The 14,410-nt window shown below is 43.8% G+C and overlaps 1 protein-coding gene across 1 annotated transcript; it reads left to right on the plus strand.

Annotated features, from left to right (window-relative positions):
- Positions 1 to 1,896: 1,896 nt before the first annotated feature.
- Positions 1,897 to 11,914, plus strand: boka (BCL2 family apoptosis regulator BOK a). Its single transcript, XM_048252778.1, has 6 exons — positions 1,897 to 2,161; positions 2,261 to 2,344; positions 2,705 to 3,066; positions 4,607 to 4,735; positions 8,491 to 8,654; positions 10,731 to 11,914. The coding sequence occupies exons 3-6, from the start codon at positions 2,835 to 2,837 to the stop codon at positions 10,854 to 10,856; spliced, it is 651 nt and encodes a 216-aa protein (XP_048108735.1). The 5' UTR covers positions 1,897 to 2,161; positions 2,261 to 2,344; positions 2,705 to 2,834; the 3' UTR covers positions 10,857 to 11,914.
- Positions 11,915 to 14,410: the final 2,496 nt, after the last annotated feature.

The following is a 14,410-nucleotide window of genomic DNA, read 5'->3' on the forward strand; positions in this document are numbered from 1 at the left end:
CAGGGGGAACCTGATGTAGACATCTTTAACAGATGTAGATAGTCTTTAACACAAAATCAGCACCTGTCAGTATCAGTATACCCTGAAACAAACCCCAGTAGTTATTGGAAAAACTGAAAGGAAAGTTGCTGTTTTTTGTGGATTCAGAAGGATTGGCTTTTCTATGCTTCTCCCAGCAAAGAGAATGCATTCTGGATCAAAAAATTGTAGGCTATGCTGGCTTTACAAAATAACTCTGGTTTACCCTCTGATAGCATCACATCTGCTATGGATCACATCACTTGCAAGTCTCTTGTATCCATTGGAGATCCCTGTCCTCTCTGTCTAAGCCAGTGGGCTAGCAACAGCAACAAACAAAAGCAACAAATATCTGACCTTAAACCCTCTCTGTTTTATTACTGAAAACATGCAGCGCTCAAGCCCACAGATGGACCGCCCTCTCGGTTTCCAAGGCAACTGTATGGAGGTTCCGGCTCATACTTGTGACAAACAGTACTGTTATTTATTATACACCCTCTGGATTCCAGTGATGATTACTGACTATCTGTCTGAATGTTTTTTTTCCATCAGGCAGAGACAGATTTTATGAAGCAATATATTTACCATGCATGTATACCAGGAATACCATGACAAGATTATTCTGAAAAAAAAAACGTTGACTACAGCAGCTTTTGTCCTTCCCTGTTGTTTCACTATCAATAACACATTGGCCTTCGTTTTTTATGTGTAGGCTGAGTCACAGGAACGGAATATTCACAGGAATAAAGCAGCATCTGTGTGTGTTGGCATATGATAAATCCCCACAGGCTATTTATAATTGTCTACAAAGTGGTTAAGGAAAACAGGCCTCTTCCAAAGATAACAGATTACCAAAGGGGACAGTCAAGAGAGGCAGGCCATAGAGGGGCATCATGTCGTTCTTCCACTTAATGTTGAACACAGTCTAAAATGACTACTTTCTATACTTTGTTTTAATCCGTAGCCTACCCTTTTGGGCCTGCAGAAGATATTGCTTTATCAAAATTCATTGTAGTGTATGCACAGAAATGGTTCATATTCCCATTAATAATTAATTCAGCCAGAGTGTCAGAAACGACAAAGTACTAAATCACTAATCATACTCTGACAAGTTGTTTTAATTGCAGGGCATGTTTCAGCAGGATGGCTTCTCAGAACACAACTGGGAGGAGTTCAGTTTTTCCACCTTTTCAGAACATCAGAAACAATAGCCTTCAAATATTTACTGTGATATGCTATTGCTGAAAAAAAATAAAATAACAGTCACTGTCTTTATATGTGACTGATTGTCCAAGGTGCCATTACAGGGAGCTGGACCTGACCTTTTTTGTGACCTGAAGAGTGTCTGGGTAGATTAGTCAACTTAGCCGTTGCTAAAAGAAGATGTAGGTTTGTGCAACATCTTCAGATATGGGTTACAAAACAGTGTTACCAAACTAGTATAGACTATTACAAATAAAGGTGATGATTAAATAGCATTTGAAGTTAAGTCCTGGGACAGACTAAATGGACAGGCACACCATGAAAGCAGTGGATTTGGATTGGATGTCTCCTCTGAATTTGCACTGAACCACACCAGGTCAAGATCAATAGCCTTCCAGATCAGTCTCACAGTTGACCTTCTAAAATAGAGATAGCCTGCAAGTGGTCAAACATCACTGATGATTATGGGCATCACTGTGCCACTGGATACACTCTTAATATATTATGTGAACTTGAAGAGGATATTTCACTGATCCAACTTCGTGGTGGGTTGATGATTGTTAAGGTCAACGTCATGGTCTGATGTTCACTGTCAGTTGGGGATATCCTCTGAGGGCACTATGTGGTTGAGGGGGCGGGGCACCATTTGACAAAATAGCATCGTTATCTCCGCCTTTCATCCAAACGGAACGATTTCCCTTAGAAGGAAACTTTGCCTGTAATAGCACATGTAACGAAACACATAGTCTAGTAATGGCAGTCATCTCTGATAGTGGTGAACTTTTCTTGAAAGCAGTAAGTCATTAAATTAGCAAGGTGTCATAGCAAGAAACGGAAAGGTAGTCGTACGCACTTGCGCATCGAGTTCTCTGATAGATGAGGAAATATACTACCCGGGCGTGCGTGCGTGTAGCCAGAACGCCAGGACTGCATCTACGAAGTGATTATCTTATTTAATTATAGAGTTGCAGTGTAGCCATAGCATTGTAATGGGCTACATGAATTTCCTTTTTATTGTATTGTTTTATTGTGACTCTAGGCAAACTTAACCAATGAAACTTCTGTCAGATGACAACAATAGTGCCGAGTGGAATTAGGGATTCCGTCTGTTCAAATCGGAAAGGTAAGTAAAAAAGGGTTAATCAAACCATTCCAAAATCATTTATCAACGTTTGTAGACTACATAAGGCGGACTTATGGGTATATAAAATGCATAATTCACAGCTCACGGGATCGATTATCTTCACCATGCTTAACATGGATTTGCCCACCATCCATTCATCCTCTCATTTGTGTCTGCGTTGCTGTTTTTTTTACTGCATAAGTAACCTAATCGTTTGCCTATGTTGTCAGACGGGTAGTTTCTCTGTATTGTGGTGTTTAAGTGTAGGGTATGCGCCTGTGGTGATTTGGAAAATGATTATTTCGCTTGATAATTTCACTTGAGTGGATTAAGTCACGCAACTCATGAATTTCTCAACAGAGGTCCTCCTCCCCGAGGCACCAACAGCAGCAGCAGCAGGAGGAGGGTTGGAGAGTGGCGGCGGCAGACTTCCATACACGGTGTTCAAGGTGGAAGTTTGGTGCGCTGGTGGCGTGTTCGTAATTAACTAATGAAGGGCATGGAGGTGCTCCGCCGCTCCTCTGTATTTGCGGCAGAAGTGATGGAGGTCTTTGATCGCTCACCCACGGACAAGGAGCTGGTGTCTCAAGCCAAAGCATTATGTAGAGACTATATTCATTCAAGACTGAACCGGGCTGGAATCGGTTGGTCTAAGCCCGATCATGGATTTTCAACGCCGGGGTCGGCACTTGGAGAGGTGTCCTCGATCCTCTTGTGGTTAGGTAAGAATTTGGTGGATTTCAGAGACTTTGTATTTTGACCTGGCGTGGTAAACAGAATTGTAGTCTTTTAGTCTCAACACATAGTTCGAAAATATTGAACTAGTGTTTCTGATGGAAAAAACACTTGGTCAAACCTGTTCAGAGCACCTTTTTCAGCATTATCAGACCACAAGTGGTAGACTAAAGTCCTGCCAATCAAATGTGTGTGTAGGCTCTGTCTATTATGAGCGTGTGAGAGAGAGCTAGACTATATGTATCCTGTGTGGTGTATCTGTGTTAAAATGGGTTCAATATGTGCTGAGTCAGAGATATGGGATGCATACTGGACAGCTAGAGCTGTCACCTTACACATAGTCCTGCTCCATATTGCTGTTATTAATTTTGCTCCCCAGAATCGGGAGAATCATAAAGGACTATATCCTTAATCAGGAATTGTGCAACACCCACCCACAGCATTCCTCACCCTCTTCAACCGCCTGTGTTGATTCTGCACAGGCCTTCCATGTTTCACAATGTTTGTCTGACATTTTAGTACCCTCGTAAGCGGGAACTCCTTATGAGAGGTCTTGAGGGTCATGTTCTTCCTTGGATGGACTCACATCCTCCTCTTTCAGAGTGTTCTCTGTCTTTGAAGCCATAAAGCACTTAGAGAGCGGGTGTTATACTGACATGGACTCCCATAATAACGTCCATTGTGCTGGCCTGGCTTTGCAAGCCAGAGCTCCAGCTATTTGCCTTAGGCCCACACACATCACATGAATGTCATCTGTGCTGCCCATCTACGCCAAACGGTCGCTCTAGTATTCACAAAATGTTTCTTATTCCTCAAAAGGAAGGAACGGTTAACTCCACTAATTAGTCTAGGCTCTTGGATATTTGGCACTGTTTCCTGAAAACACCCAGATTGGACACTGGTGCAAGCTAAAAGACCATCCCTACTGTCTTTTTATTTCAGATCTGTCTGTCAGACTAGCCAACCTGAACGACCCTCTCATCCCACTCCCCAAGAGGAGGAGGCCAATGAGCACTGGCATGCTACCAAAGTCTTGCCCTTTTGAAACAGAGGATACTTCTAAGCCTCTTTTTCCTCCCACTTAATCTCGGATAATAATGAAGACATAGTGTACAATGGCCCATTGACTCATTGTTCTCATCTCCTTGGCTTGTTAAAGGCGGACATGAACCTAGGTATTACCACTTGTGCTAAGTGCCATATACATGCTTGGCTACCATGGAGTCTTGTTCACAGTTGTAGTAAACATACAGTTTAGTCCAATTTTTATCCAGCATAACATAGAATCTGTACAGAATGGACATGCATTAGGTCATGTGCTTCCACCATTCTAAACCTTTGATCGCGGAGCCTTTCCCAGCTGAGAATCCGAGGCACTGACTTCACTGATCTTATCTTTATGATCGGGAGAGCCACTCTCAGGTCTCACCTGATCCACTCTCACCTTAGACTCAATGGCTAATGAAGGTTAAAGGGAGGGGGAGACATCAATAGTCTTTGTCTTAACTTTTTTGATTTATATTTCAGGTGATGAGCTTGAGTACCTGCGTCCCAATGTGTACCGGAATGTAGCCCGACAGCTCAACATCCCCGTAGCGTCCGAAAACGTGGTGTCCGATGCCTTCCTCGCTGTAGCAGCAGAAATATTCTCCACTGGTGAGTCCATCACTGCTCCTCCAGTGGGCTGAATTTATTGGAAGAGTGCATTGTGAAGATACTTTTAATATGTAGGGTATTGGTAAAAGCAGTTAATCTCCTAGGTTAAATGTGTTTTTCTTCTTGTGAGGAAAATATTTTTCAAGGATGGTCACGGAGAAGGCTTTGTAGTGTTTACACTGTAAAGTGTACTCTGTTTGCTAGAGAGGCACGGAAAGTACTTAAAAGAAGATCTATATGTAGGAGAATCATAATGCTAATGGCCACAATCCCCACACTAAGTACACATTTTAAATAAATGGAAGGAGACTGATGGATAAGCAAGAAATTAATCATGATCGTCCTTCTCATAGCTTTCTCATCCATGTAGCTTTTATAAGAACACTCCAAACTGATTTATCGGAAGACCTCTCCTCAGGTTCTATTTGGAGAAAGTTAAAAATAGCCCCCTTTTTGACATTTTTATATACACATTCTGGATAGGTTGTATTCGCTGCGTAAAATCTAGGGCGAGCCAGGAGAATTGTTTTTCTTTTACTGATGTGTAAACATACTGCGGACACCTCTGCGTACCTAGGCACTGATATGTCCCTCCAGTCTGCCCAGTAGGCACCAGGCTGTGTTAGCAGAGGTAGGACATGAGGAACCAGTGCTGGGCTCACTGGAATTACCAGCAGTTTATCCCTGTTCATATCTCCTGCCTAAGGGAAGAGAGCAGTAATCCCCTGGTATTCACTGTTTGTGCGTTCATTGTGTTATTTTTGGAATTCACATTTTTGCCCAACTTAATCCTGACCTATTTTCAGCCACCGAGGACATCTCTTTTTCAGTTGCTCGCACTGGTTTTATTCTACATTCTCGTGCCGAGGGGGATTTATGTCGAGGCAAAAGGGAAGAAATCCTGTTTTTAACTGCAGCGATCTTTGTTTTTCTCTGGTATTACTCTTGGCAGCATCGAAAATGTGGAGTGCGTTCAGTGTGTACTCCGGGAACTGATGCTCCACTCCTGACTATGTATGGAAAGGAAGGGAATGTAGCACATTCCTGAACACACCTTTCATTGCTGCATTATTTAATAACCGATCCACTGAGTTGCTCTTGAATGTAGTGCAAGTGATATGTCTCACTTACTAAGGAACTCCCAGTATTGCAATGCAAGTCATGCCATGTTGGGAGTTTACAAGAACTAGTGCCAAGTGCCTCAGCAAACAGTGTGTCCCCTTGGTGTGTGCGTGTGTGTGCGCGCGCGCCCTGCAGCACTGGGCTTCCCTCAGTCAAAACACAAGCATGGAACGTTTTGAAGTGATCTTATCTGGGCACTGGCTTGGCTCACAGGAAGACCCAGCTAAATTGGTTTGGTTAGGCCCCAGTCTTGATAGACATCAGTGAAAGCCATTGTTTGGAACAGAAATACGTTACTGTCCAACACCATACAATCAGTCTACAAGAGGTTGGCTGGCCTTTGTTTTTTGTCAAGGGTTCTCCTTTGAGGAGTTTGTTTGTTAGAGCATACACTGTACTTTGTCTAGCTGTTAACATTTTAAAGCTGAACCTGAGTATTGTGCTTACTTGTGTACCCAGTGCCTCAAAATGAGTATGTTTATTTGAGAAACTCATTTAGATAACTGATGATCTGATGAAGAGGTTGGGGTTGCTTTTAGACCACAGCAAACTTGTTCCCCTCCCCTGTATTTACGTGATTGGATTCACATGCCATGATTGCAGATTAATTTAGAAAATGACTGGAAACATTTGGCACTAAGCAGGTTATTGAATTGTGGGTAACACTTGATTTAACAAACAGTTGGAGGCTATGCAGAGTGCACTAAAACTGATCAATAGCAACTGCAATGAGATAAAATTAGTACACAGCACCATGACGAGGACTGAGTCCGGCCACCCCCTCATTCCATCTAAGAGGAAGGCGTGGGCGGCTTATGATTGCCCTCTGCCACAATCTCCGCCATTATCTCCCAGCTCAGACCTGGAGGGAACTGGTGGCAGATGCCATGTCTGAATGCTATCTCATTCTCCTCTCTTCACATCACACATAATTGCCACAGAGGCAGACAGTATGACTAGGATGTGGTAGCTCATGTCCTCAGCTGTTCTCAGGTCAGGTCGTTTGGTTAAAGTTTTTTTTCCTTTTTCGCAGAGGAAATTTCAATGATGGGCTGTGTTGCTTTAAATGTGAGCTCCTACACGTCAAACAAAGTCACAAGTATGCACCAGCATATGAGAAGTGGCTCTGATCCACTGGCTTTTTTCCCATTTTATTAAAATGGAGGTTTGGCAGTGGCCTTCGTATTTTAGTCTGAAAAGTGCATCTGTTCCCGTTTTTGATGTTTTAAACACAATCCTGTGTGTGTGTGTGTATGTGTGTGTATGTATACAGTATGTGGGCATGTGTGGTTTAAGTGGATTTTTACCACAACGACAAAATAACAAAAGCTCAACCAATCTAACCCAGACATTGCTGTCTGTCTCCTTAAAAGCTGCTTGAGTCTAGACAGGACATATACTCAGTGCACTCAGGACACGTTAAAGTTTGACAAAAGCCTCGCTTCGCACTTTGCTGCAGCCCCGGCCACGAGGGCCTTGTGTCAGCAGCGTGTGGAGGGATGAGTGGGCCTGTGGAGAAGCAGCTGCTGGATGCTGCTGTGGCATGATGAGGCCGTCTGGTAGCCAGGCACGTTGGCGGACCGCCTGCCTGCCCGCCTGCCACTATGGTTATGCAAGCCCCCTCACAAGCCACCACCACCAGACTCCTCCCTCCGCTGTCTTGCCTAATGCTGGAAGAGAGGAGAGTGAGAACAGAGAGGGGGGGGGAGAGAGACAGAAAAAGAGGAACAGTGAATGAGCGAGAGAAACAAAGAAAGGAAGAATTAGGGCATGGGAGAGGAACAGAAAGAAACAGAGAAAGTTCACTGGTCACAGAGCCACAGATCCGTAATCATGCTTCTAACCCCCCAGATACCCCATACCCACACCACCTACCAAAGCTGGCTTGGCCAAAGTTTTGTCAGGCACTAACCACCACACACATATACAAACCACACACACACACACACACACACACATGCAGACAAAATTGGGGAACCAAGTGTCTGACTTCATACTGTTACTATGCAGCCACAGACCATCTCTGCTTGACTAGCCTTGTGTGCACATAGCTGCAGCATTTCCCCCTCTAATGGTTTAGAGGCGGGAGAGAGGAACAGTTGAGTTGAGTCGTTAGACGGCTGACTGGCAGCGACGGAGAGAAGTGACCCTCCTAATGTGTTGCAAGGTCATGTGGCGTCTGCTAGACTGCAGTTAAATGGACATATTTGCATTTTAGGGAATTGGTTCCTTTTCTTGGTTCAAACTAATGTCTTTGTTTGCTTTTCATGTGCTGTTGGACTTGCAGTGAATTTCTAAAAGCCTTCCTTCTTGTTCAAGCTCAATTTGTACAAAACACTTGCAGTGTCATGGTGCAGACACAGGACGCGCTGTGCCTGAGAGCGTGTGGGTGGTTTTGTTTGTGTTATCATTGACTCATAGTATGCTTTTCTTTTCTTTCTCATTTTTGCCTTTGCTTCCTTCTTTTCCTTCCTCCTCTCTTTTCTGTCACCTTCCATCATATCTACATCCTTTTTGTTTTGTCCCTCATGTTCCCCCTCTCCTCCCTCCCTTTGTTCTCTCACTCTCTCTTACTCTATCTGTTTCCCTTCTTCTCTTCCTCTCTTTCTCTCTCTTTCATTGTTCTTTCTCAGGCGTGACATGGGGGAAGGTGGTGTCACTGTACGCAGTAGCGGGGGCTTTGGCGGTGGACTGCGTCCGGCATGGCCACCCTGCCATAGTGCACACCATCGTGGACTGCATGGGCGAGTTCGTCCGCAAGAGCCTGGTCTCCTGGCTGAAGAGAAGAGGAGGCTGGGTAAGACCGGACTCTTCCTCCTAAGTTCCTCCTTTCAGTCCCCATTACCATAGAAACGTAAAGGTGAAGGTGAATCTCAGAATCTCGTAAAGGTGAATCTCAGAAGCGCAACAGCAGGTTCAGGAATCGATACGGGGCCGACCGTTTGTCCGTCATCTGTGTAGAGCTAGATCTCTGTGTTCTCTCACTTCTTCTCCATCTTCTGGGCTCACAGCACAGCATGTTTGAGAGGCATTTCCTCGCTCTCAGCAGGGCACACCTGATTTAGATGGAGTTCACTTACAGCAATATAATTATCTGCTACGGTTCACTCCGGGTGAAGAGCAAGGAGACACCCAAACTGGGTCACATCGAGATCCCCGGAGGGTCAGAGGTACCAAACAGCGGTACAGAGTGTGTCAGAGACGGCAGACATGGAATGCGGTCAGATTGTTCCTGCTCGCAAGGTTCCCCCGACACGGTGGTCCCCTCACGAGAGGCATCGGGAGACGGCGGAGGAATTCGGTCTGCCGGAGCAGAGGCCTCACAATGGGAAGGTCGTTTTGTTTACCTTCCATATATAGACGCTGGCAGTTCCTTGGTATGTGCAGAATGCTTGTGTACTCTGCTGCTGGGGAGTTGGAGAGCGAGGAATCCCAGGAGCACTTTATGTAACAACACACTCGCATGCACTGCATACACTGAGTGCCCTCAAACTAGTTTGGTGAATACGCCTGATGGTTCAATGATTTCTAATTGAGGGAAGTGCCATGCAGATTGTGATGGATGATGTGAACAACGGGTTGTGTCCTTGTGAAAGCAGAGTAGAGGAGGAGTTTGATTGGGTGTCTAACGGCGTGTGTGTGTGTGTGTGTCCATGTTTGCTTTTGTATCGTCTGTCGCTGGGTGGGGAGGTCTTGCCGAGATTCTGTGGTAAAGTTTACTGTCTGTGTGTCAGCAGGAGAGGTAAACAGGTCGCCGCGCAGGGTGCTCATACCTGTGTGTCAGGTCTGTCTGGGCGGCATTCTGGAAATTCAAAGAAAAAGGGCCGTTTGTTGTAAACACACAATCGATAGGACTTTTTGTGTGGGCATAGAGTTTTTTTTAGTGTCACGAGAGAAGTAGATTTGGTGGGTCTCCTCAGAGTTTTTTTTTTTTTTATGTGTTTGTGTCTTTTTCTTTGTAAACTAGGCTTTTAAATAAAGAGCCTTATGCGTACTTACACTTACTAAGCACAGGCTCACGTCTATGTGCAATAGTGCCCACAAGCACACACATACACACATCTAGCGATTGAAAGCGTAAACAAAAGCAGAATGAGACACAAAAACTAATTGGAGATTGCTGTGTTTGCTCATGGTTTCTGACGTCTGTCACGTTGTCCCACAGCTGACTTGCTTTTCCCACCCCAGTTTCTTGGATCATAGTTTAGTAGAGCATGAAATGGTTTACTGTGAAAGCCTTGTTTGTCCAGATAGTGTTATGTAACACACAAAGGGGCTCTCTCTGGGTCAGCAATCAATTCAAATAGGTGTTTAGGGGTCTAAACAAATAACACTGACTATTTATCTTCTACCACAACAATTCAACCTGACTCGGTAATGTTCGATAAAGGTCACAAATTCTTGCTGTGTTGATGTGAAATGTATTTGACAAAGATATGCAAGCCCTACATTGCTGGTGTAGCCATTTCTCTATCTCTAGTTAAGCCCTATAGTGATATGTAACATACCTTTTCCCTTTTAAAATCCTTGACTGCTTTGAAGTGAATGACTGTATCTTGACTTGGCCACTTTACTGCCTCAACCTTTGAACCATCACCATCACCATCGTGTGTGTGTGTGTGTGTGTGTGTGTGTGTGTGTTTGCTGAAATGCAATAATGCATTGCTGACTTTGGCAGTGATTGCACATAGTTACTCCCAACTCTTGAGATGTGCTGATTAAATAGATTGTTTTAGGAAGTAGAGTAATGACACCAGCACTAAACATTGTTTTAGGAAGAGCACTAAATGCAACCATGTTCACGCTCAGTGGCTCCTCAAACAAAATCTATACCTTTTTTTTTTTTTTTTTTTTCTTCTTTCCTTTCTTTCAGGTTGACATCACGAAGTGTGTGGTCAACACCGACCCAAGCTTCCGTTCTCACTGGCTGGTATCAGCTGCCTGCACCTGTGGTCACTATCTGAAAGCTGTGGTCTTCTACCTCCTGAGGGAGAAATGACAGGAGAGAGCTGGTCAGATGAGGTGAAGAACGAGACCAGTACCTTCCCCTTCACTGGCGACGAGGTCGGTCTCTTATCAGCCCCTGACCAATCACCGCTCTCAGTGTTTACATTGTTTACATCTGCAGAAAGTTTGCACTGTGCCTCTGACTAGTATTATGGTATCCACCACATCAGCAGACCCACACAGCGCCTGTACGCCTGTCCTGTGCTTCAGTGTCTCGCTTGCATTTTTGGTCGGTTTGTCAACCTCTTCGAGACCAAGTACATGATGGGCTTGTGGTAGTTCTTATGTAGAATACAGTGCAATGTTAAGAAGAGTAGTTGCTTCTTTAGGTAAGTCTGTCCAGGAAACATATTCTGAGGAGGGATCCAACACTGCCCCTTGTGGCTGACCCCTTGCATGGTCAGCAGCACCTGAGGATTTGAACTGGACATGAAGCAGCTGGTAGATTTACAGCCACTGCAAGGACTTCTTGGTGGATATTTATGTGCTAAACTCCAACTAGATGGAATCTGGATATTGTTATCACCCAGGCTTTTCCCCCCTTTATTTGAAATAAGAGCATTCTGGGACAGTGTGTGTGTGTGTGTGTGTGTGTGTGTGTGTGTAGAGAGAGAGATCGACGAGCACTTTGGGAAGGTCTGCCTGTTGAGGCCATCTTCACAGAGGAATGCATTGTGCCTTTGTTACGGCACAGTGAGTAGACTGCGTTTGAAGTATTCCTGTATAATTCACTCAGGACTGGACGTTGACACCTCCCCCGCCCCCCCTTTTTATTCCTGGCATGATAAGAGATCCAGACCTTCCCATAGTGTTCCTGAGAAAAGCGATGAGGAGTTCTTGAGGAAAGCGCTGGGTCTGTCACTGTGGGAGACGCCCCTATGAACTCTGCTCTGGCTGATAATTTGCGTGTCATGGATCAAGTCAGTGGCTTTTTTTAATATATAATTTCAAATAAATTTTATTCTGTGAATAACGACACCTCTTTACCATTGTATGTGTGTAACTGGCATGCTTCACTGAATGTATGCAAAAATAAACCTTTTAAATTTCTCTAAATGGGTCATATTTTCTTTGTTCTAAGTATATGTGTACATCATCTTCAATTCATTTTCACAGTAAAAGTAAACTCACCAGTTATAATACTTTGTACTTCCCTCAACCATGTACGGACTCTTTGTATATTCTCTCCAGCACTCTTTCCCCCCCCCCAGTTTGGGTGGGGTGTGGTTGTGAGAAATGGAAGAAGTGGGTGGGTATCGATGACTGCTGTAGATTTGACATATTAAAGCATTGTCTACACCCCACACCAAACGGATTGGGTGAACAATACTCTGTCAGTGATTATGAGTGTTTGAGTGGTTTCTTTACAAGTTCTCATGGCACACACAATACTGAATTGTCATGATAAAAGAGGAAGGTAGAGACAAGAGCACACAGAGCCTTAAAAAGGGAATTGGTTCAGATAAGATAGATAGATACTTTATTGATCCTCAAGGGGAAATTCAAGGGTCTCAGTAGCATACAGACATAACACCCAACATGCACTTACAGCAGAAATGGTAAACATAAGTATAAGTATAAACATGTAACTAAACTCCACTGTACAATAAAGACAATAGAAGATAAGACCGATAAGAAAACTAACAAAACTAAATACTAAATACACTATATAAGTTACATTTAAGTTACACAGCTGGAAGGATTATTGGTGCTTCACTCCCCTCCCTGAAGGACATTTACACCACCCACCTCACCCGCAAGGCGACCAAAATTGTGAGTGATGCAAGTCACCCCGCTCACAATCTGTTTGATCTACTGCCCTCTGGGAAGAGGTACAGAAGCCTGCGCCTCAAGACTACCAGACTCACCAACAGCTTCATACACCAAGCCGTGGGATGCTGAACTCTCTCCCTCCTCTCCCCCTCCACCCCCTCAGCTACATAACATCCTGGACATTGGACCCAAAAATGGCCGCCTGCACTACTCCACTTGCACACTTGCACACTTGTACACTTTACAACTGGTGTTGTTGTCCTGAAACACAACACTTCTGCTGCTCTTACATAACTTGCACCACTATGCCACTTTCTTCTTACTTAGGTCAAACAGAACTACCCAAGCCTTTTTATTGGCCTGAATTTGCACTAGTATTTTTATTGACTGTCTATGCACAATTTCAACCACATTTTGCTGCTCTTATTTTTTCATTATTATATGTGCCCTCTTATTTACTTATTTACTTACTTTTTTGTTTACTTGAATGTTATGTTTGTCTGTGGACCTAAATTGGTAAAATATGTCTTGTCTTCACCGTGGGATAGTGAGAAACGTAATTTCGATCTCTTTGTATGTCTGGAACATGTGAAGAAATTGACAATAAAGCTGACTTTGACTTTGATTTAAAAAGTCCAATGTGCTTGAGGGTGTTCAAGCATAAGACGCTTGTAGTGACAGGGCCAGGACTGGTGAGGTGCTAAAGGGAGTGAGTGTCATGGTGAAGGTGCAAACAGTAGTCCAACCATAGTCCTTAGTTATGTTTGCCTGGCAAGGTGCTCAAGAGAGTGAGTGTCATGGTGAAGGTTCAGAAAGTAGTCCAACAGTGCAACAGTGCAAGAGTAAGGTCTAGAGACCAGCATAAATAATATAGACAAATAGGAGAGCAAGTGTAATGTAGACAAGGTAAAATAAAAAACTATTTCAGTGCAAGAACAGGTTGAGGTAATAGGGTTATAGCCATTCATTCATTCAGTATTGTATCAGAAGCCTGACCGCAGCCATTGATCATGTGTGCTAATATACCATGAAAAACAGTGTAGCAGTAAAACAGTAGTGAAAACATTAGGCTGTGTACAATAGTAAAACAGTAGTAAGCAGTAGTGGGCGGTCAGTATTCAAAAAACATGGAGAGGGTGGAGAGGCAGACAGACTAAGCAGAGAAGTCTATCTCTCCTCTTCCCTTTAGTGAGGCATTGAACAGTTCAATTAGCCTGGGTGTTCCCATGCTGCCTTGCGCGCGATTGTGGCGCTATCCAGGCTACAGTTCAATGGCCCTAGGAACAAATGACTTCCTCAGCCTTTCAGTTGTGCATGGCAGTGAGCGAAGTCTCCAGCTGATCAAGCTCTTTTGGTTTTTGATAGTGCTAATGGAGATAATGGTGTCTTGTTGAAATTCTAGTAACAAGCTAAGGCCTTTTAGAAATGTGCTAATTGCAAGTCAGCTTGGTAGTTTTGTTTAGACTTGAATTACCTCAAGTTTTGCTTCACCTGGCTTGTGTCTTCCTTTTCTGATCTGATAATTTGATTTTGGCACCAGATGTCATTAATGTTTGAATCAGAATGTGTATAATGAATAAGGAGTCAAAGATTATTTTTGGTTATAATGCTTTGGTAGCACACATGATCAGGGCAATTTGATCAGTATTGGCACAGACCCCCAGGGATATGACCCAGAAAAAAATGCAGGAGGATGAGAAAGACTGAGGTTAGTAGTGCTGTGTCTAAAGAGTGAGTTTTTCTCTTTTGTCTTTTTAGTTGACTGTATCCGCT

This window comes from Alosa alosa, chromosome 9, assembly GCF_017589495.1.
Source record: "Alosa alosa isolate M-15738 ecotype Scorff River chromosome 9, AALO_Geno_1.1, whole genome shotgun sequence".
In the NCBI taxonomy this organism is placed as follows: domain Eukaryota; kingdom Metazoa; phylum Chordata; class Actinopteri; order Clupeiformes; family Clupeidae; genus Alosa; species Alosa alosa.